The sequence below is a fragment of the Musca autumnalis genome, unplaced genomic scaffold (genome assembly GCF_047663935.1).
Source record: "Musca autumnalis isolate F117 unplaced genomic scaffold, ASM4766393v1 scaffold_5, whole genome shotgun sequence".
NCBI classification, from domain to species: Eukaryota; Metazoa; Arthropoda; class Insecta; order Diptera; family Muscidae; genus Musca; species Musca autumnalis.
The window spans coordinates 62,094,861-62,119,562 of record NW_027412088.1 but is presented as its reverse complement, the minus strand read 5'-3'; the positions used below and the strand labels follow the sequence as shown (position 1 = coordinate 62,119,562).

General features: G+C 36.5%; 2 protein-coding genes across 2 annotated transcripts in view; one reads left to right on the top strand and one right to left on the bottom strand.

Moving 5' to 3' along the window:
* LOC141405422 (fibroleukin-like) overlaps positions 1 to 24,702 on the top strand; it is a 92,182-nt gene that overhangs the window by 18,313 nt on the left and 49,167 nt on the right. The window lies entirely within an intron of this gene.
* On the bottom strand, positions 16,973 to 17,540 carry LOC141386643 (uncharacterized). Its single transcript, XM_073955559.1, has 2 exons — positions 17,353 to 17,540; positions 16,973 to 17,287 (listed from the first exon to the last, which is right to left on the bottom strand). Exons 1-2 carry the CDS (start codon positions 17,362 to 17,364, stop codon positions 16,973 to 16,975), a joined length of 327 nt encoding a protein of 108 aa, XP_073811660.1. The 5' UTR covers positions 17,365 to 17,540.

Here is a 24,702-nt window from a genome sequence, read left to right as displayed (position 1 = left end):
GAAACGGATTTCATTGTTGTAATGAAACTTTTTATTTCTTTAAATTTAAGAAAAATATGTGAGTATTTAAATTATGCCAAACACTTTTTAGGAAAATGGCGGAAAATTTGATATATTTGAAATAGTTTCATTAAATAAATGAAACAGCTTCCTTAAATAAATGAAACAGTTCCATTAAATAAAGAAAACAGTTTCATTAAATGAATGAAACAGTTTCATTAAATAAATGAAACAGTTTCATTAAATAAATGAAACAGTTTCATTAAATAAATGAAACAGTTTCATTAAATAAATGAAACTTTTTGAAGTCCCTAATACTATTTTGCGGAATGAAAATAAGGTCTGCAGTAATGAAGTCTTATCTATATTATCACCCTATCATCAATATCAATTTTCTTCTAATTTGTTTTTTCTTTATTAAACAAATATTTTTAATTTCCAAAACCATAAATAGAACAAACACATTTATAAAGTTGCGTGTATGGAATCATATCCATATACATATATGTATGCATGAATACTTGCAAAACCTAGCAGAAGCATCACTAACAGCGTAACTACTTTTTTGTTAAATTCTAGTTGTGGTTATTCTTTTTGGTGTTTTCCTCGCTACAAACACTTTTGGCATGAAGAGAAGACAAAAGGCCTGAATTTGATTTGAAAAAATTCCAAAATTGGATATATTACTGACTTGGTTCAGCAACTACGCCCACCAGCTTTGCATCAATGTATAGAAGATATTCTTCTTCAATTGACGAGCTTTCCTTTTGGAACACCCAACCAGAAACGGAAATATTCGCATATGAATAAAACCTTCAATTTTATCCACACCTACCCGTATTCCGAGCATCACCAAAATCAATAGGTTTCTTCATTTGCCATCAACCTCCAAAATTTTTGATAAACCCATCAAAATTTCGAAATGTAGCGTGATTACAAAAAAAGGACAAATTGAACGAATTACCGAGTTTTTCGATATCTCCTTGTTTGACCACCTACGCCAACTGACTTTGCATCAATGTAAATGAGATCTTTCCTTCTTCCATTGACGGACTTTTCTTTTGGAATACTCCTACCAGAAGCAGAGATATTAGCATGTGAATAAAACTTTGAATTTTATCCACATACCATTTTTTCCCATTCTGACCTCTGAATATTATCCAAGCACCACCAAAATCAGTAGGGTTCTTCCTTTGTGGGACCCCATCAAAATTTCGTGATTAATCGATCCAAATTCCGACCAGTATCGTGATTAAAAAAAAAATGAGAAATAGGATGTATTACAGACTATTGCAATATCGCTGTTGTTTGACCACCTATGCCAACCTGCTTTGCGTCATTATAAAGGTGGAATGTCTACTTTCATAGAAAGGCTTTGCTTTTGAAGGATACCCAACCAAAGTTGTGATATTTGTCATTATAATTAAAATCGCAAAATTTAAAAGTTAGGTTGGATCTGAGAATATGGCGATATCTCAGTTGTTTGACCACCTACGAAAACCCACTTTCCATCGTTGTAAAGTCGAACCCTTAACGAAGCGTAAAACGTTGACTTTTTCTCCGATCAAAATTGCGACCTGTAGCGTGGGTACAAGGTTTAGATGGACAATCGGACGGACACACATAGCCAGATCGAATCAGTTTGTCGATACATTCATTTTGGAATATATAAGTATAAATGTACGACAATTATTTCCATGCATTGCAAACATTTTTGGGCCAAAACCAAATTATAATACCCTCCTCACATTGTGATCTATACTTATAAAAGCTTATGTTCAGTAATGATGAGTGACTGACTGACCGATAATCAACGCCCAAGCTAAACGGCTAAAGCTAGAATCTTTAAATTTTGGGCTTGGTTTTTGGACATTTGAACTAGAACGTTACTAAAAGTACTTAAAGGTTCTAAATATGATACCATTTGTAATTGACGAACCGGTGAAGTTAGAGTTATGAAACTTGGAATGAGGAGTAGAGTGCAGGACAGATGTACCAAAGGGTTATTGGATATTCGAAACAATTCGTATTTTGTGAACGGATAAAGCTTACAGGCTGAAATTTGGAATGAAAATCAAGATTTAGAAGTATGGTTGATATAAGGAGGTGATTTTGAAATAGTATACCCAGCAAAATGTTCGATGTCAAAGATGCTATTCAATCATGGGTGAAAGTGATCTGGCATGTCATCTTTTTAGCATCTTCATCGATGAATTTTATATGAGTGTAGACCCCAAAAGATGCTATTCATTTTTGGATCCAAAGCATGTCATTTACACCAATGCTTTGACATGTCATTTTCAAATTATCATTACGAAGAGAGTTTTAACAACGTTGGTTGTGATTTCGAGTCTCCGACAACATCAAGCCTATTGTAAATAATTAATCTTATATATTTAGAAAAATGTGTATAAATAAAACAGAAAATTCATCTCTGTTGGATCGATGGAATGGGTTCAAATGCTGATGAAAAGATCGGATCTTTCACGACTTCCTTTGCATTTGTTTACATGCTAATGAAAAGGTCGGATCTATCACGACTTCGTTTGAACCAATGCAAAAGATGCCATGAAACCACATCATAGCATGGAACTCCTTCCTTCAAATTTGGCTGGCTAAATTTGGTACAATTTGAATTTAGTTGAAAGGATTGAGAAATTTGGAATTAAGATTGCTGTTGGAGTGTAAGAATGATATATGGAGGTTGTTTTGGAAATTCGTACTTATGTGTACGAAAATTACAAAATGGTACTAAATTTGGTTTCGGGTGAACGGATAGAACTTGAAACCCTAAATTTAGAATTAAGATCACCGTTGGAGTATAGAAAGTCGAAATAAGTCCAATCGATGCAAACAGTTTACCAGTTCTTTGTAGTGGCTAAGTAAGTAATCCTACAAAAAAAGGTTGAAAATCGGATCAGATTTTAATTTTGGCTATATAAAGGGCCCTTGGAAACTTTGAGGCCCCAGTGGCACGTGTTAACATATTCTGATTGAGCTCAAACTTTGGCAATCTTAATTTTTAACATGACTAAACATTTTAGGAGGGTGCCGCATAAAAAAATCCGACATAGATTTTTTCCCTTTGAGTTAAAACCAGTCTAATGGACATTGTTTAAGGTTTACTCAGATGTACGAAAAAAAACTAAATTTGTTACCATTTTGTTATTGCATACGGTTATGCAATAATATAAGGAGTTTTTTTATGTTGATTAAAAATGGTAGTAGTACAACAAAATTTTCAGTGTTCGTCATTTCCATATTAAATATTGTTTATTTATTTATTTTTTATATCCTTCCCTCATACGAAGTAGCGGACACTTTGCTAATGTAGGATATAATAAGTTTTGATAAATTGCGTCGTTCAATTTGTCAATTCCAAACGACGTACTTGCCCAAAAAAACCTTTTTTAGGTCCCAGTATAACTTAGATTGACGCCATGCGGGTTTTTTAAAACAATTAACTACATTAGAGATATTTTTGAGGCAATAATAAACAGGATTCGTTCAAACCAAATGTGACACAATTTCACGGTTGCAATAAATCTTTCGAACTTTCCATACATTTCGATGAAACAAAGTTCAATGTATGGTTTGGAATTTATTGTTAAGGCAATTAGGCACCTTACGTTTTCTCAAAATTCCCAGCACGCAAACATTTCGTAAGAATGTGGCTGCGGTCTGAATTTTATTGACTCCTCAAACTGGTGCAACAATTAAGTTATTATTGTTTAAATGCGACTACCTGCATCCTGTTTTAATATAAATACCCGATATTTTTAAGCTGGATGCTACACAAACCATTTGGAATTCAAAGAGTCAATAACATTCCACTTTTGCGAACGGATAAAAGCAATTCGGAATTAAAATTGAAAAAATATCATATAATTAAGACAATTAAAAAAGGATTGCAAAATAAAAATTGAAAAAAGTAAATTTAAAATTGTTTCAATAATATTGAATTGTAACAGTGATATAATCCAAAATGATAAAGGTGTGTAAATCAATTAAACTCCTTTTTTTTAATATACTAATATATTTTAATATTTTTACAGCCAATTAGCACCAAATGGATTGCGTTTACATTCGTATTATTCATTATTTGCTTTACTGAAATATATGCTAAACCCACCTTTCGTCTTTACGATGGCGCTTATTGGTCAGATTATCCCTCGAGACCGTCTGACAAACAGTGTGACAATATTCTCTCCAGTTTGAAAACTGGATACTACTACATTGATAATGGATCAATTATACCTGTCAGAAGAAATGGTGACTCTTATACGGCAATTGGTTATACACCCGAAATTCGTTACCGACGCAAGAACATTCTTGGCCTGAAGCAAGTAAGAGATATAGCAGACTGATATTCGAATTTTTAGTACAATTTGTAAAGTTTGTTTTGTTTTGCATTATTAGTTTAATTTAATTTATTAATTGTTGTTAAATAAAAAAACTTGAAAAGGCATACACTAGAATGTACTCTATTCTGGTTTTATATAATCCTTAAATATCTGCTTATATTTTTTATATATCTTAAATAAAAAAATTGAATAACAAAAAAGTTAAATGTATACACTATACAGTGTTTTATTCAGGTTTTATATTATACTACAACATATATGTTTTTAATATAAAAAGTTTATATGTACAATATTTTTTCATTTGATTAATATAAAAAGTTCGATATGTTCGATAGCTTTTAATATATTAAATTATGACTTTGATTTGCATTTCGCTTTGAATAGATTTCGCTTATTTGCTTTTACAGTATTATTAATAATAGAAGATACCAAGAAATTATCACCGAATGCTCGTTTGATTTAACAAAGACAAACAGCCAAATCCCAACATGACCAGATTTCGTAGGAATTTGGTTGTTGTGCGTAGTTAATTGATAGATTGATTTCACAAACTGGTGCAATAATTAAATTATTTTGTTTTTTAACAATTTGACTACATTCTGTTTTATTATAAATATGAGCTGCAACTTAAGCTGTGGGCCACACAAATAATTTGGAGTTCAACAAATAAATAACATTCACGTTTAACAACCGCACAGTAGCGATTCCAACATCAAAATCGAACAAAATTTCTGATAACTAAGAAAACCAGAAGAAGATAAACCTCGAAAACGCTAGAAGGATTTCAATATCAAATCGAAAGTCAATAACTTTTAAAGTTTTTCAATAATCCAAGCAATAACCAACCAAATAATAATGTTTGTGGTGAGTAAATTATTTCTAAGGCTACGTTTACATTAGCGTTTCTTTGTCATGATTTGGTTGCTATATCTTGATATATTTGACGTAAGGTTTCGTATATATTTTACGTCTAATAAATGGTGATTAACTGTTATTTATCACGATCATAAATAAATCCAGGTGTAAACGAAGTTAAAATTCCTGAGGTATATTGACCTAACATATTTAATTTATTATATATTCCTTATTATCTTGCAGCCAACAAGCACCAAATGGACAAAACTCGTGTTGGTACTCCTCCTTGTTTGCATAGCGGAAATATCTTCAAAACCCACATTTGGAATTTACGATGAAAATTATTATACAGATTATCCCTCCAGCCGGTCTGCCGCACATAATGACAATATTCTTTCGAGTTTGAAAACAGGATATTATTACATTGATAATGGATCCATTACACCAGTTAGACGATCCAGTGATTCCACTCGAAAAGGCGGAGGAAACACTCGTTATACACCTATCCTGCGCTATCGGCAACAACAAGTACAACGCAAAAATATTCTTGGCTTAAAACAAATAAGAGATATTGCAGACTAATACTCGTTTGTTTCAGTATTTTTAAGCTGTAGTTAATTAATTTTAAATTATTAAATTATTTATTTAAAATATAATTTTTTGTACTAAATAAAAAAAAAAAAAAACAAAACGAAATAAGTTAAAAAGAGTCATTAATAGGCAAAAACTCATTCATTCCCGCAACAGGAAATCATTTTTGAGAAAAAAGTTCCAAAAGTCATAACCCTAATCTACACACGCCTTGTACGCTAAATGCTTACTCACTTACTTAGTTGGCCATTACAGAACATTTGTTCCATAGACCGAAGATCTCCATTCCTCTCTGTTTTTCGCTTGACTTTTTGGAATACCGCCCCTTTTCATTTCTTCATCCATTTGTATGCTCCATCGAAGCTTAGGCCTGCCGATTCTGCGTGCACCGCCATGTGGCATGTATTCATATGACTTTTTAGCGGGTTCATCATCGCTAATTCTCATGATATGGCCTAGCCAACGCAATCGTTGCATCTCGATACGTTTAACTATATGCATGTCTTTGTATAGCTCATATAGCTCGTGGTTCATACGACGTCGATATTCACCGTCAACGCAAATCGGCCCGTAGATCTTTCGAAGAATTTTCCTCTCAAACACACCAAGCACTGCCTTATCTGCTTGCGCAAGTACCCAGGCTTTGGAGCCATACATCAGCACGGGTAGTATCAGTGTTTTGTAAAGCGTTATTTTTGTTTGAGGAGATGTGGCTTTGTTTTTAAACTGCTTACTTAAACCAAAGTAGCATCTGTTGGCCAATACAATTGTTCTTTTTATTTCACAACTGATGTCGTTTGTTGTGTTTACGGAGGTGCCGACGTAGACGAAGTCTTTTACTACCTCAATATTATAGGAACCAACTTCTACAGTCGGTCCGAGCTCAATGGACGCATTGCGCGTCGACACCATCAACTTGGTCTTCTCACCGTTTACCGCCAGACCCACTTTAGCAGATTCTGCTTCGACCTTCATAAAGGTATCAGTTACTTCCTTTACTGATCGTCCCATGATGTCTATGTCATCAGCATAGGCAAGTAACATGTGGCTATTGGTGTAAATTGTGCCATTTCTTTTGACATTTCCATCTCGTATTACCTTTTCCACCAAATGTCGAATAGGTCACACGAAAGGCTGTCTCCTTGTCTGAAACCTATTTTGGTACAAAATTCTTCGGAGAGGTTCTTTCCAATTTTAACTGAGGACCTAGTATCAGTTAAAGTCATCTTACAAAGCCGGATGAGCTTTGCGGGGATGCCAAATTCAGACATTGCATGGAATACCTTTGATCGGAGTGGACTGTCGAACGCTGCTTTATAATCGACAAAAAGGTGATATGTGTCGATCTGCATCTCTTGGGTCTTCTCTAGGATTTGCCGCAGGGTAAATATCTGGTCAATGGTGGACTTGCCAGGTCTAAAGCCACATTGGTATGGTCCAATTATTTCGTTGACCATTGGCTTTAGTCGGTCGCACAATATCCCTGACACTATCTTATAGGCAATAGGGAGAAGACGTATGCTCCTATAGTTGGAGCATACAGTCTTATCTCCTTTCTTGTGGACGGGACATAGGATGCTCAGGTTCCAATCGTTGGGTATGCGTTCTTCCTGCCAGATGGTGCTAACTACCTGATGCATACACCTCATCAGCGCATCGCCTCCAGTTTTAAACACCTCGGCTGGTAAGCCATCGGCTCCTGCTGCTTTATTATTCTTCAGTCGGTTGATTGCTGTTTTTACCTCATCTTGGCCGGGCGGTATACATTCTATACCATCTTCTGGGGTCGGATCTGTGGCATCATCGTCTTCGCTACTATTGGATACCAGCAGATTGGAGAAATGTTCCTTCCATATCCTGAGCACGCTATCTGTATCTGTTACCAGATTACCTTGCTGGTCTCTACAGGAGGATGTGCCTGTACCAAAGCCATCAGTTTGATGTTTTACTCTTTGGTAAAATTTTCGGACTTCATTCTGGCTCCTGTACATCTCGATTTTTTCACACTCCCGCTTTTCCATTTCTCTCTTTTTCTTGCGGAAAAGACGTTTCTCTTCTCTCCTTTTCTCCCGATATCTCTCTCGTGCGCTACGCGTTGCTACTGATTGTAAAGTTGCTCTATATACCGCATTTTTCACTTCGCTAGCAGCACGACACTCCTGGTCATACCATGAATTCCTTTGTGGAGGTCTCTGGAATCCAAGTATGGATTTTGCGGCTGTTTGCATGGAGTGGGCAATATTTTGCCATTGTGTTGTTATGTTATCGGGACAAGGAGTGCTCGCTAAATGCACTGATTTAATTTCCAGGCCAACCAACTTGGTATTTCCAACGGTTACAAAATGCTCCTCAATAAACAGAAGGCCCCATATCATTGAGCTCAGGGTGCACTCACTGATTTAAGAGATGTAACCTTTGTATCCTTGTATTTACTATAAACAGTTTTTATACCCTACACCACTATGTGGGGAGGGTATTTTAAGTTGGTTTTGCCCAAAAAGTTTGTAACACGTCAAAATAATGGTCGTAGATCTATACTTACGTACATATACCATAACCAGCAAGGAAAGGATCAAAGTCGGGCGGGGCCGTCTATATGATACCCAATGTTAATATGTAAAATATATGTGGGAGTTATATCTAAATCTGAACAGATTTCGATATAATATGGCACATTTGTTTCTAGACCAAATTCCGCCACACATTCCAAATTTCATAAAATTTGGACAAATATAAAGTGATTGGTGCATACAATACATAGAATGGGCAGAAAATATATATGGGAGCTATATCCATATCTGTGTCTCATCGAAATAGTGATTTTAGACCCCAAGTATGTTTGGACGAAATACGTTTCAGACAATTTGGAGTCGATTTAGCAATGTCCGTCCGTCTGTCTGTCTGCCTGGTGCGACCATTTCAAACTACATATGCCGAATTATAGCCGATTCGGTTGGAAAATATAGCTAAAAACATCAAAATATCTGAAATCGGGAGGTACCGTTATGTAGGGGCTATACCAAAATATGATGGAGAAGTTTCCTGACCACTTCGGACTTCTCAGAAAGGAATAGGAATTTGGCCTGGCTGCCTTTAGCAATATTGTAGCCCTAAACTAGTAGAACTTATCTTTTGAAAAAACCACATAAGAAAAACTCCATCTAGGGCATCAAAATCTATAAAATATAGAAAATTCTGCATAATTGCTGAAATTCTAGTCAGTATCGGCTAAACTATGGGGAGTTGAACCAAGTAACCTTTTGCAAAAATCTTCCAAATAAAGTTCTCAACAATTCTTTAGAACATTCTGAAACTCTAAAATGGTTACTTCATGTTGTTTCAGCGGTATTTTGCATCATATCTTTTACCACACGTATTTCAAACACAGTTCACACCAACTGTTTATTCTCGCATTTCGAATTTCACTACATTATTGACATTTTTATTAAATCGTCGCTGAAAAATGTACTGAAAACAACGGCATAGAGGCATTTTACAACAGTGACATGTTCCGAAGAGTTGTGTATTACATTCCAGGGAATATTTTTCCAAAAGAAAATATTCAGAAAAATTAACGAAATTTATAAAAATTGTGGAACACAACAAATCTCAACTAGGTTTCTTGTCGTTTGGGTCTGTACTTTCAAAAAATCCCCAGTTCGAATTGTAAACGAAGGTCGTGAGGGTCGTTCAAAAACGGCCGTTGTGCCAGGAAAAAATTAAACCAAATCCAACGAAAGTTGTTCATGGAAGAAGCACTTCGAAACAAATGGTCGCCTGTTTCTTTGGCTAAACTGACCATTAGCTACTATACGACTTGAGCAACGTAGGACGGTTATTTCTGAGTGGTACACTACAATTTGTTTGCCTAAACTCTCCTTAGAAATTCGCAAAACGAAAAAGAGAAGACGAATCATTGTGCACCACACATCACACATCGATTCAAACCAGCGCCATCCGCCGTACAGCCCAATGCGACCCAATGCGTATATTTGATTCGCGTACATCCAGAAAAAAGGGGTCATCAACAATTTTCGTTTCCAGAATATGCTGTTGAAGCGTCCAAAAACCATGTTTTGGAGGTGACTCGATCGAAGTGGAAAAAATGCTTCAACAATTGGTTTAAGCACACAAAAAAGTGTATAAAACATGCTGAAGAATACTTTGAAAAACAATGGTGATAAATATTCGCGTTTTCATTATTAGTCCAGAAACTTTTCTAGTTCCCCTCGTACTATTGTGAACGGTATAAGAACATATCGTGTAAAGTAGCCATTATTTAGTAGGCCCTCTAAAGAACATTTGTCCTATAATCCGAACAAATAAAAGATTTCCATGCCTCTATATTTATTGCTTTTTTTAAATATCTTGTTTTTCGATCTCGTCTTCCACTTGTTTACTCCATGGAAGACTTGGCGTTCGAGTTCTGCGTGCAAAATTCAGTTCCATAGATAAAGTTAAAAAATGGGCCATATCGGTCCATTCCATTCTGACTATTTTGAAAAGCATCGAAAGGAAATTTAAAATATCCGAATGAGCTTTGCGCAAATCGGTAGGTACCTATTCTAAGGACTATATAAAAACGTGGAATTCTACAGATTATTCTTTGCATACTGAATTTTACATATTCCTGTAGAAAAATGTTACCAATACCTTCAAAATTGTTTCCCCAAAAGGAGACTAAATAGCAAATTTCAGTCATTTCAATGAGATAATATGGCTAAAACCTTCAAAATACCGACAATCGTATTTTGCCAACGTTGAAATTGTTTGATGTTGCCTGGCCGGGGAATCGAACCCACGATCTTCAGCATGCAAGGCGGATGTGCATACGATTACGAAAGCCAAATTTTGGACCGAATCGGTTAATCCGTTCGAGAGTTATTGTGCGCTTCAGCGAGACAGACAGACGGACGGACATGGCTAAATCAACACCAAATTGTCTGAAACGGATTTCGTCCAAACATACTTGGGATCTAAAACCATTATTTCGATGAGGCACATTTTGCCCGTATCAAAGTGTATATACCCTCGCTAGCATAAATGCTGAGGGTATAAAAAAAGTGGGATTGATGGATCATCCGCCGACAGCCCTGACTGGTGATCCAATGATTTCATTTGATTCCAGCATATAAACCACGCTGGTCAACGTTTTTCGTCGCCAGAAGATGCTGTAAAATTGTTCAAAAACCAGGGTAGTAAAACGTATTGAGCTATAATGATTGCGTCGGCCGGGCCATGTCAGCAGGATAGATAATGATGCCCGCGAATGAAAGGCATATGAATACGACCCATATGACGTATACGCCCCAAGGGAGTGGCGTCTCAATATTTAAGTTGTTTATAAAACTATGATAATATCCAAAATAAACAACGGCTTTACTTTTTTTATTGTAACGAAAGTTGCGTTTTTTAATAATTATATCCGTACTTGTTGATTTTCACAATAAATTATGAACATAGTTGTGAGTAAGATCGACTTGGGCTGTGTAGCTTATAATTTTATAAAAAGGGAAGAGTTTTTGTTTACCAATTTCCATCGGAACATCCTGCACATATTTGCACTTTTCGTTTTTACAGTGTTTTATTTAACTTGCTTTGGTGTCCGTTTAGTTCAAATCTGGTAACTCATTTTAACACAGTTGCAGTTGACCAATCGAACTGAAACTTTGCACACTTTTCAGATTTAGATGACAATACATGAATATGGAATCAAAACCAATATTGGTCCATTTTTATAGTGTTTTATTTAAATTGCATTTCAAATCTGGTAACTCAATTTTGACACAGTTGCAATTGACCAATCGGACTATTTACCATTTTACAGTGTTTTTACGGTGTTTTATTTAAATTGCATTTCAATTCTGGTAACTCAATTTTTCACACCGTTGCAGTTGACAAATCGAACTGAAACTTGGCAGACTTTTCAGATTTGGATGACAATACATGAATATGAAACCAAATCCAATATGGGTCCATTTTTTCTATAGCCCCCATATAGCGTACCACCCGATTTATTTCAAATCTAGTATCTCATTTTTAACGCAGTTGCAGTTGACCAATCGAACGGAAACTTTGCACACTTTCCAGATTTGGATGACAATACATGAATATGGGCCTATTTTTTCCTACAGCCTCCATATAGCGGTACCACCCGATTTCAGGTATTTTGAGGATTTTATCTTCATTTTTGCCCGAATTAGCTGTCATTTGGCATTTGGGATTTCCAATGATACAGACATTTCCCCACCAAAAATTGTGAACATAGGTCCAGGTTTTGGTATAGCCCCCTTATAGCGGTACCACCCGATTTCAAGTATTATGAGGATTTTATCTTCATTTTTAGGCCGAATTGGCTGTAACCCCCATTGGTACAGAAACTTCTCCACCAAAAATTGTTGACATTGGTACAGGTTTTAGTATAGCCCCCATATAGTGGTACCACCCGATTTCAAGTGTTTTAAGGATTTTATCTTCATTTTTAACCAGAATTGGCTGTAACTTGGCATTTGGAGTCCCCAATGGTACAGAAACTTCTCCACCAACAATTGTTGACATTGGTACAGGTTTTAGTATAGCCCCCATATAGTGGTACCACCCGATTTCAAGTGTTTTAAGGATTTTATCTTCATTTTTAGCCAGAATTGGCTGTAACTTGGCATTTGGAGTTCCCAATGGTACAGAAGCTACCCCACCATTACAGAACATTTGTTCCATAGGCCGAACTAAGAAAAGATCACCATTTCTCTCTATTTGTTGTTTCGCACTCCGGAATACCGCGCCTTTTCATCTCTTCATCCACTTGTTTGCGGCATCTATTCCTTGGCCTGGCAATTCTGCGTGCACCGCCAAGCGGTCCGTATTTATACGCCTTTTTAGCGGGTTCATCTTCGCTCATTCTTATGATATGGCCTAGCCAACGCAATTGCTGCATCTCGATACGTTTAACTATATTCATGTCGTTGTACAGCAGATACAGCTCGTGGTTCATGCGACGTCTATATTCACCGTCAACGCAGATTGGTCAGTAGATCTTTCGAGGAATTTTTCTCTCAAACACACCAAGCACTGCCATGTCTGCTTGCGCAAGTACCCAGGCTTCGGAGCCATACATCAGCACGGGTAGTATCAGTGTTTTGTAGAGCGTTATTTTTGTTTGACGAGATGTGGCTTTGCTTTTAAACTGCTTATTTAAACCAAAGTAGCATCTGTTGGCCAATACAATTCTTCTTTTTATTTCACAACTGATGTCGTTTCTTGTGTTTACGGAGGTGCCGAGGTAGACGAAGTCTTTTACTACCTCAATATTATAGGAACCAACTTCCACAGTCGGTCCGAGCTCAATGGACGCATTGCGCGTCGACACCATCAACTTGGTCTTTTCGCCGTTTACCGCCAGACCCACTTTCGCAGATTCTGCTTCGACCTTCCTAAAGGTATCAGTTACTTCCTTTACTGATCGTCCCATGATGTCTATGTCATCAGCATAGGCAAGTAACATGTGACTATTGGTGTAGATTGTGCCACTTCTTTTGACATTTCCATCTCGTATTACCTTTTCCAGCAAAATGTCGAATAGGTCACACGAAAGGCTGTTACCTTGTCTGAAACCTCTTTTGGTACTAAACTCTTCGGAGAGGTTCTTTTCTATTTTAACTGAGGACCTCGTGTCAGTTAGAGTCATTTTACAAAGCCGGATGAGCTATGCGCGGATACCAACTTCAGACATGGCATGAAGGCTGCTTTATAATCGATGAAAAGGTGGTAGGTGTCGATCTGCATCTCTTGGGTCTTCTCCAGGATTTGCCGCAGGGTAAATATCTGCTCACTGGTGGACTTGCCAGGTCTAAAGCCGCATTGGTATGGTCCAATTATCTCGTTGACCATAGGCTTTAGTCGTTCGCACAATATCCCTGACACGATCTTGTAGGCAATAGGGAAAAGACTTATGACTTATTAGAGCATACAGTCTTATCTCCCTTCTTGTGGGCTGGGCACAGGACACTCAGGTTCCAATCGTCGGGTACTCGTTCATCCTGCCAGATGGTGCTAACTAGCTGATGAATACACCTTATCAGCGTGTCGCCTCCGGTTTTGAACAGCTCGGCTGGTAAGCCATCGGCTCCTGCTGCCTTATTATTCTTCTGCCGATTTATTGCTGTCTTTACCTCATCTTGGCTGGGCGGTATACATTCAATACCATCTTCTTGGATTGGGTCTGTGGTATCTTCGTCGTCTTCGCTGCTATTGGATACCAACAGTTTTGAAAAATGTTCTTTCCATAGCCTGAGCACACTATCTATATCAGTTACCAAATTACCTTGCTGGTCTCTACAGGAGAATGTGCCTATACCAAAGCCATCAGTTTGATGCTTGACTCTTTGGTAGAATTTTCGGACTTCATTCTGGTTTTTGTACATTTCGATTTTTTCACACTCCCGCTTTTCCATCTCTCTCTTTTTCCTGCGGAAAAGACGTTTCTCCTCTCTCCTTTTCTCCCGATACCACTCGCGTGAGCTACGCGTTGCTACGGATTGTAAAGTAGCCCTATATAGAGCATTTTTCTCTTCGGTAGCAGCACGACACTCCTGATCATACCATCGATTCCTTGGTGGAGATCTCTGGTATCCAAGTATGGATTTTGCGGCTGTTTGCATGGAGTGGGCAATACTTTGCCATTGCGCTGATATGTTATCGGAATGAGGAGTGCTTTGATTAAGAAATTGGGCTTGTTGAGTGGAATATGCTGTGGCTATCTGTTGTGATTGCAGCTTACCGATGTCTAACTTTCGTGTTGTGTCTGTTCGTACTTTGTTTGCTACGTTTAACCGGGTGCGTACCTTTGCTGCAACAAGGTAGTGGTCCGAGTCTATGTTTGCTCCTCCGAACGAACGCACATCCAACACCCTCGATGAATGCCTTCCATCTAACACAACGTGATCAATTTGATTTCTTATTTTCTGATCGGGACACAGCCAGGTGCCCTTATGGATGTCGATATGTTGAAATCTGGTGCTGCTAACTACCATGTTTTTTGCCGCTGCGAAGTATATCAGCCTCATACCATTGTCAGATGTTTCACTGTGGAGACTGAATTTCCCGACTGTTGGGCCAAAGATATTCTCCTTTCCAATTTTGGCATTAAAATCGCCTAGAATGATTTTAATGTCATGGGCAGGGCAACGGTCATATGTTTCTTCTAAGCGCTCGTAAAATATATCTTTGGTCTGTTCGTCCTTTTCCTCAGTGGGAGCATGATCGCAAAGAAAGCTGATGTTGAAGAATTTTGATTTTATTCGAATTGTAGCAAGTCTTTCATTCACTGGTGTGAAAATGGAGACCAGGTGTTTTAACCTCCGACTAACTACAAATCCGCAACCAAACTCATGCTTTATGTCATGGCAGCTATAATACAGTGACGACCTTTAGGTGTTGTTGTGACGCCTTTCCCATTCCATCGTATTTCCTGTATGGCAGTAATGTCGGCCTTGTACTTTTCCAGTACATCTGCCAATGCGTAAACTGCACCTTCTCTATAAAGAGTGCGAACATCCCATGTGCAGATTCGCAGATCATGGTCCTTAAAACGTTTGAGGGGGTCGTCAACTTTAGAGGGATTTGTTTTTCTTTTTTTTTGTTTTTTCATGGTAGGGTGATTTTTCTAGGGGATGGTTACTAACCATCGCGGCACATTTTAGCTCACTACCTTTAACGGGTGTTAAAGGCAGCTACCCCAGGTGACACCACCGGGAGGTCAGTGTCCACTTGAGATGAAAGAGGAACCAGATAAATCCTGGACTTTGCCATGTTAAAGCCGGTCAGGACCGTTCCTTGGTATCTTTCATCCCCTACGTCACCCAAATTTTCGGCCTAAATTGACTATAATTTTGTTCTCAGTATTTACTAAAAAGTAAAAAAAAAATAATTTAAAAAAATTAAGTTTCAGTGTTTTATTTAGAAATGCACTTAAAACTAGGAAATATTTTGTCGCTTAGCGTCAATAAATATATTCTTTCTCATGATGGAATCTCTCAAATAAAACGCTTGCATTTAAATTATAAATGGTGGCAAAATTAAACGGTGAGCGTTTTATTTGAGAGATTCCATCATGAGAAAGAATATATTTATTGAGGCTAAGCGACAAATTATTTTCTAGTTTTAAGTGCATTTCTAAATAAAACACTGAAACTTTTTTTTTAAAAATATATTTTATTATGTGATATTTTGTCTTGCAGATATGAACATATTTTCGTTGATTCAGAATATCATAATATTGTATAGGGTGACTTCCTGGCGTTTAGGTAAATTTTAGAGTTTTGATGTATTCTAGGACCTATAATAAAATGATTCACGCGAAGTTTATTTTTTTTAAGATAAATATTCCTCACATTCTTGTCAGTAAAGTTGCCAAAGACACCATATACCTAAAGTGCAAGGATTCCAAGTAATCTTAACTCAAATATTTCCAAAACTGTAGAAATGGTAGAAGCTTGCACCCCTATTTTAGTTTCTTGGTTTTTTGGCAAAATTGATACCGATATTTCCTTGGTATGTAATACAGATAGAGATTTCATTTCTTTGGTGACTTATAGTGAAATTTAGCTGAACATTTTTGTCTTCGACGCCATTTTGCTAAAATGATGTTTTGACTGACAATTTTGCCAAAACTCACATGAAGTACGACTTTAACCCTAAAATGTGTTTTTAATTTTACATATTTCTGGAGTTCACGTAAGATATAGAGTTTTGGTGTATTCTATGACGTATAGTAAAAATTGATGGCGAAGAAATTTGTAGAATGTTTTGATCTGATACGATTACATTTTATATGAGAAGGGACCGAAAAGACCTCTTTAATGAACACCTGAGGTTTAAATAATATAAAAAATGAAACCAGCGACCCGAAAAACATACGAACCCAAGGCTAGGTCAAAATCCATTCAGTTTTAGAATTTTGGCCAGGTTTTTCGTAAAATTGGTCACTGCGCGTTGTCCAAATAGAAGCCTTTTGTGTTCAGTTCACTTCCCATTTGAAATTTTATTTTTTTTTTATAAAACGTTATAACCCAAAATAATTACTATTATAAAATATGTAACTAAAAATAAAGAAAAATATCAGTCTGATCTCTCTCGATGATCACAAATAGGAAAAACAGAATCCTTTAACCATAAAAGTTAGGTACGAAAAGCTTCTTACGTTGCGTTTGTTGTTTTCGGTAACGTACAATAGGTGTGTAATGACTGTATCCACCATAAGGATCATCGGTTCGTCTGACTGGTGTAATAGATCCATTATCAATATAGTAGTATCCCGTTTTCAATGTTGAGAGTACAGTTTTAGGTTGTTCTCTGGGACGTCTCGTGGTAACATCTGAATAATATGACAGATCATCGTAAATGTCATAGATTGGTTTTGAATATATTTCCACTGTGAAGATAAGGAGCAATGCCAGAGTAATCCATTTGGCGTTTGTCAGCTGCAAAAAGGAAATTGATACAATGAGTTAATTAATTATTTAGTTATTTTTTTTAAATAACACACCTTAAGTATCATTTTTTGGCTTTTGGATTTGAATTATTTTATTTAAATTTTTACTTGAAGATTTTTATTTGAATTTGTTTAATTGAATATGTGCATTAAATAGTAAAGACTTGTACTTATTTTCCCGTTGGTATTGAATCGAATTCTGTTTATCTGTTAACACGATTTGAATGTTCTTTCCTTTTAGAACTCCAATTGATGTGTGTGGTATCCCGTTGAAATTGTAGCTGGTATTTATAATAAAACGGCAAGTAGCCAAATCCCAAATTCCAATAAACAATAACATTTCACTTCACCTCTTTTTTGTAAAAAGTCAATATTTTCAATTGGATTTTCGCACCCATTTGTGAAATCAACAAAGTACGCAATACAACAAATTGTTGTTGTTGTTATTTCTTTCTTTTAAGAGAGTTCATTCATAAATTCGTACGAAATTTATTCATGTTGTGGTTTTGAGGTGCAATTTCGATTTGCAATTGTTATGACTAAGTAAATCTAAATCTAATATTGAGTTTTGTCTGGAAGAAATGCAAACATCCATACGTACATATATACATCTGTATAGAGTCCAATGACTTTGTTGTTTTCATAATATTGCAATTAATCTGATTATAAAAGTAAATGACCGAAATCTATGGAAATTAGTATGTCTTAAGGCCAGTCAGGATTTTCACAATGAATTTTTACCCAACAAAATGTTCGACGTCAAAGAATGAATGACATTATTGCAAGTGCAAGTGATGACGTACGGCATCTATTCAGGTGAATAACCCATTGTTTTAATATTAGCTTGACGCATTCTTTGAACATTGAATTTATTCCATCATATCATATTTCGAGGTCACATCATCTATTTGCTCATTTCAATGGGAGTTTTTAGACTTCCCTGAACTGCGCAAACTATTATTAGTCTCGTTAGTAAATGCCTTATTAGCTGGAATATTATCAATCACTCTTTTAGTAGAAAAATCTTAATAGTGTTAATTGTTTTTAATAAGGGGAATCCTAAGCGTTGATGACGTGAGTGAGTAAGCGTGGGATTCCACAAAAGTTATGTGCATGATTCATAATCCAGTGATTCATAGCACGACGGACACATCGACAAGCCGGATTAGTCAAATTCCAAAATAGGAACAAGTTTTACTTAAACACTCTAATTGTTTAAAGGCCTTTTATAATACCAGCTGGTGTTCTATAAGAGAAGACACCTGGTCTTCTATATAAATATCCTTTGGTCTTCTATAAGGAGACCTCCTGGTGTTCTATGAGAAGACCCTTTGATCTTCTGTAAGAAGACATACTGGTCTTCCATAACAAGACCTATTGGTCTTATATGAGAAGGCCACTTGGTCTTCTAAAAGACGACCTCATGGTCTTCTATAAGAAGAACTCTTGGTCTACTATAAGCAGGCCTCCTGATCTTCTATAAGAAGGCATCCTTGGTATTCTATGTGGTATTTTATAAGGACACCTTCCTGTCTTCGATAATAAGACAAGACCCCTTGGTCTTCTATAAGGAGACCTTTTAGTCTTCTGTGAGAAGACCATTTGCTTTTCAATAAGAAACCCCTTTGGTCTTCTATAAAAACACTTCCTTGTCTTCTATAAGAATACCTCTTGGCATTTTATCTGACAAACTCCTGTTTTTTAGGGAGACCCTTTGATCTTCTTGATATTAGAAGACCATTTGGCCTTCTTTATATGGCCTTCTAAAGAACACCTCATTGTCTTCTACAAGAAGACATCCTTGTCTTCTATATGAAGACCTCTTGGTCTACCATAAGGAGTCCTCCTGGTCTTCTATGAAAAGACTTCCTGCTCTGCTATGAGAAGACCTCCTGGTATTCTGTAAGAATACCTCTTAGTCTTCTTTCAGAAGAGGTTTGGTCTTCTAATAGAAGATTCTTAGTCTTCTATAAGAAGACTTTTGGTCCTTTATGGGAAGACCTTTTGGTCTTCTATGAGAAGACGTTTTGGTCTTGTACGAGAAGCACTTTTGGTCTTCTGTAAGAAGACTCCCTGGTCTTCTATAAGTTGGCCTCTTGATCTTCTAAAAAAAGACCTGTTGGTCCTCCAAAACAAGAACCCCTTGTCTTCCATAAGAAGACCTCCTGGCCTTCTATAAGAAAACCACCTAAACTTCTATAAGACCTCTTGGTCTTCCATAAGAATACCTCTTGTTCTTCTATGAGAAGACTTCCTGGTCTTCTATGAGAATACCTCTTGTTCTTCTATGAGAAGACTTCCTGGTCTTCTATGAGAAGATCTCTTGGACTTCTATAAGCAGACCTCCTAGTCTTCTATAATAAGACATCTTTGGTCTTCTATAAGAAGGCCTCCTAGCCTTCTATAAGAAGGTCTCCTAGTCTTCTATGAGAAGGCTCTTGGGCATCTACATTAAGACGCGTTGGTCTTCTATATGAAGACCCTTTTGCCTGTTATAAAAAGATATCTCTATATTCTATATAAAAATCTTCTTGTCGTCTATATTAAGGCATCTTGGTCCTTTTTCTATAAGAAGGTCAAGTGTGTTCGCAAGGGCCTTCTGATAGAAGACCAAAGGTATAGGTAGGCTCTCTGGTCTTCTGCGGGAAAGGCTTCTGGTGGTACCCGAAGAACCGGACCGATATGGACCATATTCGAATTTAAGCTAAATTTTGACAACATATTACTACTTGCTTACTTACAGAAAATTTGCTCCATAAGCCGAGCTAAGAAAAGATCTCCAATCCTCTCTGTTTGCTGCTGTATTTTTCCAATTTGGGATATGGAGTTTTCTGATGTCGCGTTTCACTTTTTCACTCCAATGAAGCTTTGGCCTTCCAGTTCTGCATGAGCTGCCATGCGGCCCGTATTTATACGCACTTTTAGCGGGTTTATCATCAGTAATTCTTACGACAAGGCCTATCCAACGCAGTCGTTGTATCTCGATTCGTTCAACTATACCCAGCAAAATTTGAAGGAAGGGGTCCTTTGCGATGACGTGATTTCATGTCATCTTTTGCATTGGTTAAAAGGAAGTCGTGAAAGATCCGATCTTTTCATCAGCATTTGTACCCATTCCATCGATCCAATGGAGATGATGTTTGTGTTTTTATTTACACACCTGTTTATTTTCATTTTGGTATGTTCCAGTACTGCAAAAATCTACTAATTTTTACTATTTTTTCCGATAACATAAAGGAAAAATTGTTATCGTAGTAAAAATTAGTAGATTCTTGAAGGTTCTGGAACAGACCAAAGTTGTTAGAACTGTCGTCGTGATGTTATCTTACATTTCCTGCATATCAGACAGCTAAAACTTCTAAACAATTGGTATTGTATTAAGCTCGAAATGTCTGCAATAAAAATGAAGTCCCAATCATCGAGCTAAAAATAGAATCGGACTGCACACATTGCTATTTTAAAAGTTCCCTTGTCTGTTCTAAATCTGACATAGAACGAAATCAATCAAATCTCGCTTCTTGGAATTTCAAAAAAAGTCCGGAACGAAAAGGAACAAGAATCTGAAAATAAAGAAGAAACGACTTTTGGAAAGAAATAATTAAAAATAAATTAATTAAGCATAAATGGTATTTTCCAGAAAAAGTCTCTCCTCCTCGTTCGTTACATTTTGTTCTTAGAGATACCTAAAGCAAGCCGGATTGTAAATCCCTACATATTTTCGTCACTAAACAAAAGATTATAAATTTCCAAAATGTTGTTATAAAATAACAAATCTATAAAATAAAAGTAATTTAGGAAATAAAAATACTTAAAGGAGTGCAGTTGGAGTCCATGTCGAAATCTGAACTGGTGATGGGAAGATAATAGAAAAAAACCTTTTGTAAGATGAAAGAATATCAGTTGCGGAGAACGGAGGAAGTAATCTTTTGCGTTGCAGCGGTGGTGATTACATTGCAATTTTGGATGTAAACTTTTTGCTGATCAATTAATTGAAGTTATTTCGTGAATACGTTTGAATTAATAAAGAGTTTTGTTTGTCCATATTTCAATAGAGCATTTCCATTTTCCAAACAAGACATGAAAATGTCATGCCAAGGTGTTGGTGAAAATGACATGTCAAAGCATTGGTTAAAATGACATGTCAAGGAATGGGTGAAAATGACGTGTCAATGCATTGGTTAAAATGACATGCTTAGGATCCAAAAAAGTACGTCATCTTTTGGGGGTCACGCTCATATAAAATTCATGAGTGAAAATGACAAAAAGATGACATGCCAGATCACTTGCAGCCATGATTCAACTCATGATTTTTCATCGAAGATTTTACTGGGTACTGATGTCGTTGTAAAGTTGATACAGCTCGTTGTTCTTACGACGTCGATATTCATCATCAATTTTGAAATTTGTTGAAAATTACTGTGGAAACAAAGATCGTTAGGTTGGCACGGGTTAACGTTAACCGACCGCCATAAAATTTCACATATAAGGTTTTTGGATCAAGTGGAAAAAATTAGGGGGGTAGGAAATCAAAATTCCATTTTTTTTTGGGTCACCCTAATGTGAATGTTGGTGCCTACGATTTTGAGGTAGTAAAAGTCTTCGTCTACCTCGACACCGCCATAAACACAACAAACAGCATCAGTTGTGAAATACGAGGAAGAATAGTGTTGGCCAACAGATGCTACTTTGGGCTGAGTAAGCAATTCAAGAATAAAGCCACATTTCATTAACCAAAACTAACGCTCTACAAAACACTGATACTAAGTCAGTGCGTGGTATTTGAGAGAAAAAAATTCTTCGAAAGATCTGCGAGCCAATATGCTCCAACACACTCGATGAATGTCTTCCATCTATCAGATCGTGATCAGTTTGATTCTTGTTTTTCTTTGTTTTTTTTTTTTTTTTGTTCTGGAGACAGCCATGCGCCCTTATGACTGTAGGACCAAGGATCTTCTCTTTCCAATTTTGGCATTAAAATCGACAAGAATAATGTTCACTGGGGTGAAGCTGGAGACCAGATGTTTTCACCTCCGACCAACTACAAATCCACAACCAAACTCATGCTTTGTGTCAAGGCAGCTATAAGACAGTGCAGTGCATCACCTTTAGGTGTTGTTCTGACGCCTTTACCAATCCATCGTATTTCCTGTATGACAGTAATGTTGGCCTTGTATTTTTCAAGTAAATCTGCCAATGCGTAAACTGCACCTTCTCTATAAATCGTATAAACATTCCAGGTGCAGATTAGCGGATCATGGTCCTTAAAACGTTAGCGGGGGTCGTGAACTTCATAGGTGTTTGTTTTTCTTTTCTTTTGTTTTTTTTTTCATAAGAGGAAAATTTTTTTCTAGGGCAGGGTTACTAACCCGACGCCCATACCCAAGTTTTGATCGTTGTTATGGGTGACACCACGGGATGTCAGTGTTCGCTTGAGATGAACGAGGGACCAACTTAAGTCCTGGGGCTGGGTTATTGTTCTATGGAAATTTGAAATGACACATGGTACGTTACAAATGCCCTTCGTCCTAATAAGACAACAATAAATAAATGTTCAACATTTTTGTTTATATGCAGATTAGGGTCTGTTCGAAGATCCTTTGGAAATGTATATCCTGAAGTCCAAAACCTTTAATTTATACGGTAACTAACTGAAATGGTTGGAGGGCGCGCTATATATCGAAAAGAAATGACCCGCAAAATAGTATCCTCTTCAAAAATGGACTATACCAATGCATTCCTAGGTACCTCCTTCGCAATACTTTTGGGGTTTAATACAATCCAAAAGGGCCACAAAATCTGAAAACCCCCTAATACTTAATTATTGGATTTCGATTACGTGGCAGTTATTCAATTCGATATTGTCAATTTTATTTGGTACATACATTGTACATCGTATTGGTCCACTCCTTCGGATACCTCTCACACAAAATTTCGGAAAAGTTCAGTTTACGACCTGCTCTCGAATCGCCTTGATATTTGTCGTAGCAATTTAATTTGGGATTTATGTAAATACCAGTAGTGCGATTCTCTAACTCATTTTTTGACTTACCGACAAAAGTCGGTAACATTAAAACCCAAAATTATGGATGAAAAGTTCAATTAAAAGTTGGCAACACTGTTTCTATCGGTAGAGTTTTACGCCTACTTTTTATTGGTCGCTAATTTACTGAAAAATATAGTTAATTACCGAAATTATAAGATATTTAATTTTAACGGTTTTTGTCGGTAACTGAGAAATGAATTAGAGAATCGCACTACAGTACACGATGGAGCCAATGCACACTGGTCCCAACCTGCGACAAAAATCGAAAAATCGATATCAGCAAATCTCTGCGACAATTCAGCAAATTATCTCTAAACATATTTTAATATTCCAGCACTGTTTTTGTAATTTATAACGGTATTTAACAAGACAAAACAGAAGAAGTTGACATTTACATATGTTCTCTTAAAAACTTTAGAAACATCAGTAAGGTTGTGACATCTTACAATGCAAGTAACTCAAAATTGAAAGGATGAAATTATTTTTTTCGAAATGGAAGTTTGAGTACACGGTTTTCTAATTACTTTTGCATAAAATTTTGTACACATTATTCGCATAAAATGTGCTGGAAATCACATTTTTTATAATACTTTTTTGTGGAGTTTTGTTTCCAAGTCCTAAAAATTGAAGTTGAGTTTTACTAACTTCGCCATCCTTCGCCACTCTCCAAATTTTTTGAAGAATGTTCGAAATAGTGTCAAGTTTACAAAAAATTTGGTTCCAGCTGCATATATTTGCGCTTCCGTGCGTGACATTAAAAATACTGACGATGCCTCTGGTCGTTTCAGTGAATATGCCCTATTACTGTATGCTCAGTTTCTTCTTTGTTTTGTGTTTTAATTGTATGTTTTGAGTTTTTCTTTAATAATTTAGACATTTTTGTTTTGGGATCTACTTATGAGTGTATTTTTTACATTTGTATATTTTTGATATATGTATGATGCTACATATAAAATGAAAAACAAATAAAAATGTAAAGTTCGGTCGCACCGAACTTTATTATATCCCCTACCATGAAATATTCTGACCTCAAATGGAATAATTTGTTTCCTTTCCGGTCCACGATACCAGTCGGAGACGTTATTTGACCACTAAGAGCTCCAAATAGCAAATTAAAACCAATTTGAACCGAAAATGTAGATAAAAACTTCAAAATAACTGAAATAGGGAGGTACCCTAATATGAGGGCTATACCGAAACTTGGACCTAAGACCACAATTTTTGGCGCAGAAGGTTTTTGATCATTGAGAACTCCAAATTGCAAATTACAACCAATTCGGGCCGAAATGTTGATAAAATCTTCAAAATACCTGAAATTGGGAGGTACCGTAATATGAGGTCTATACCGAAACCTGGACCTA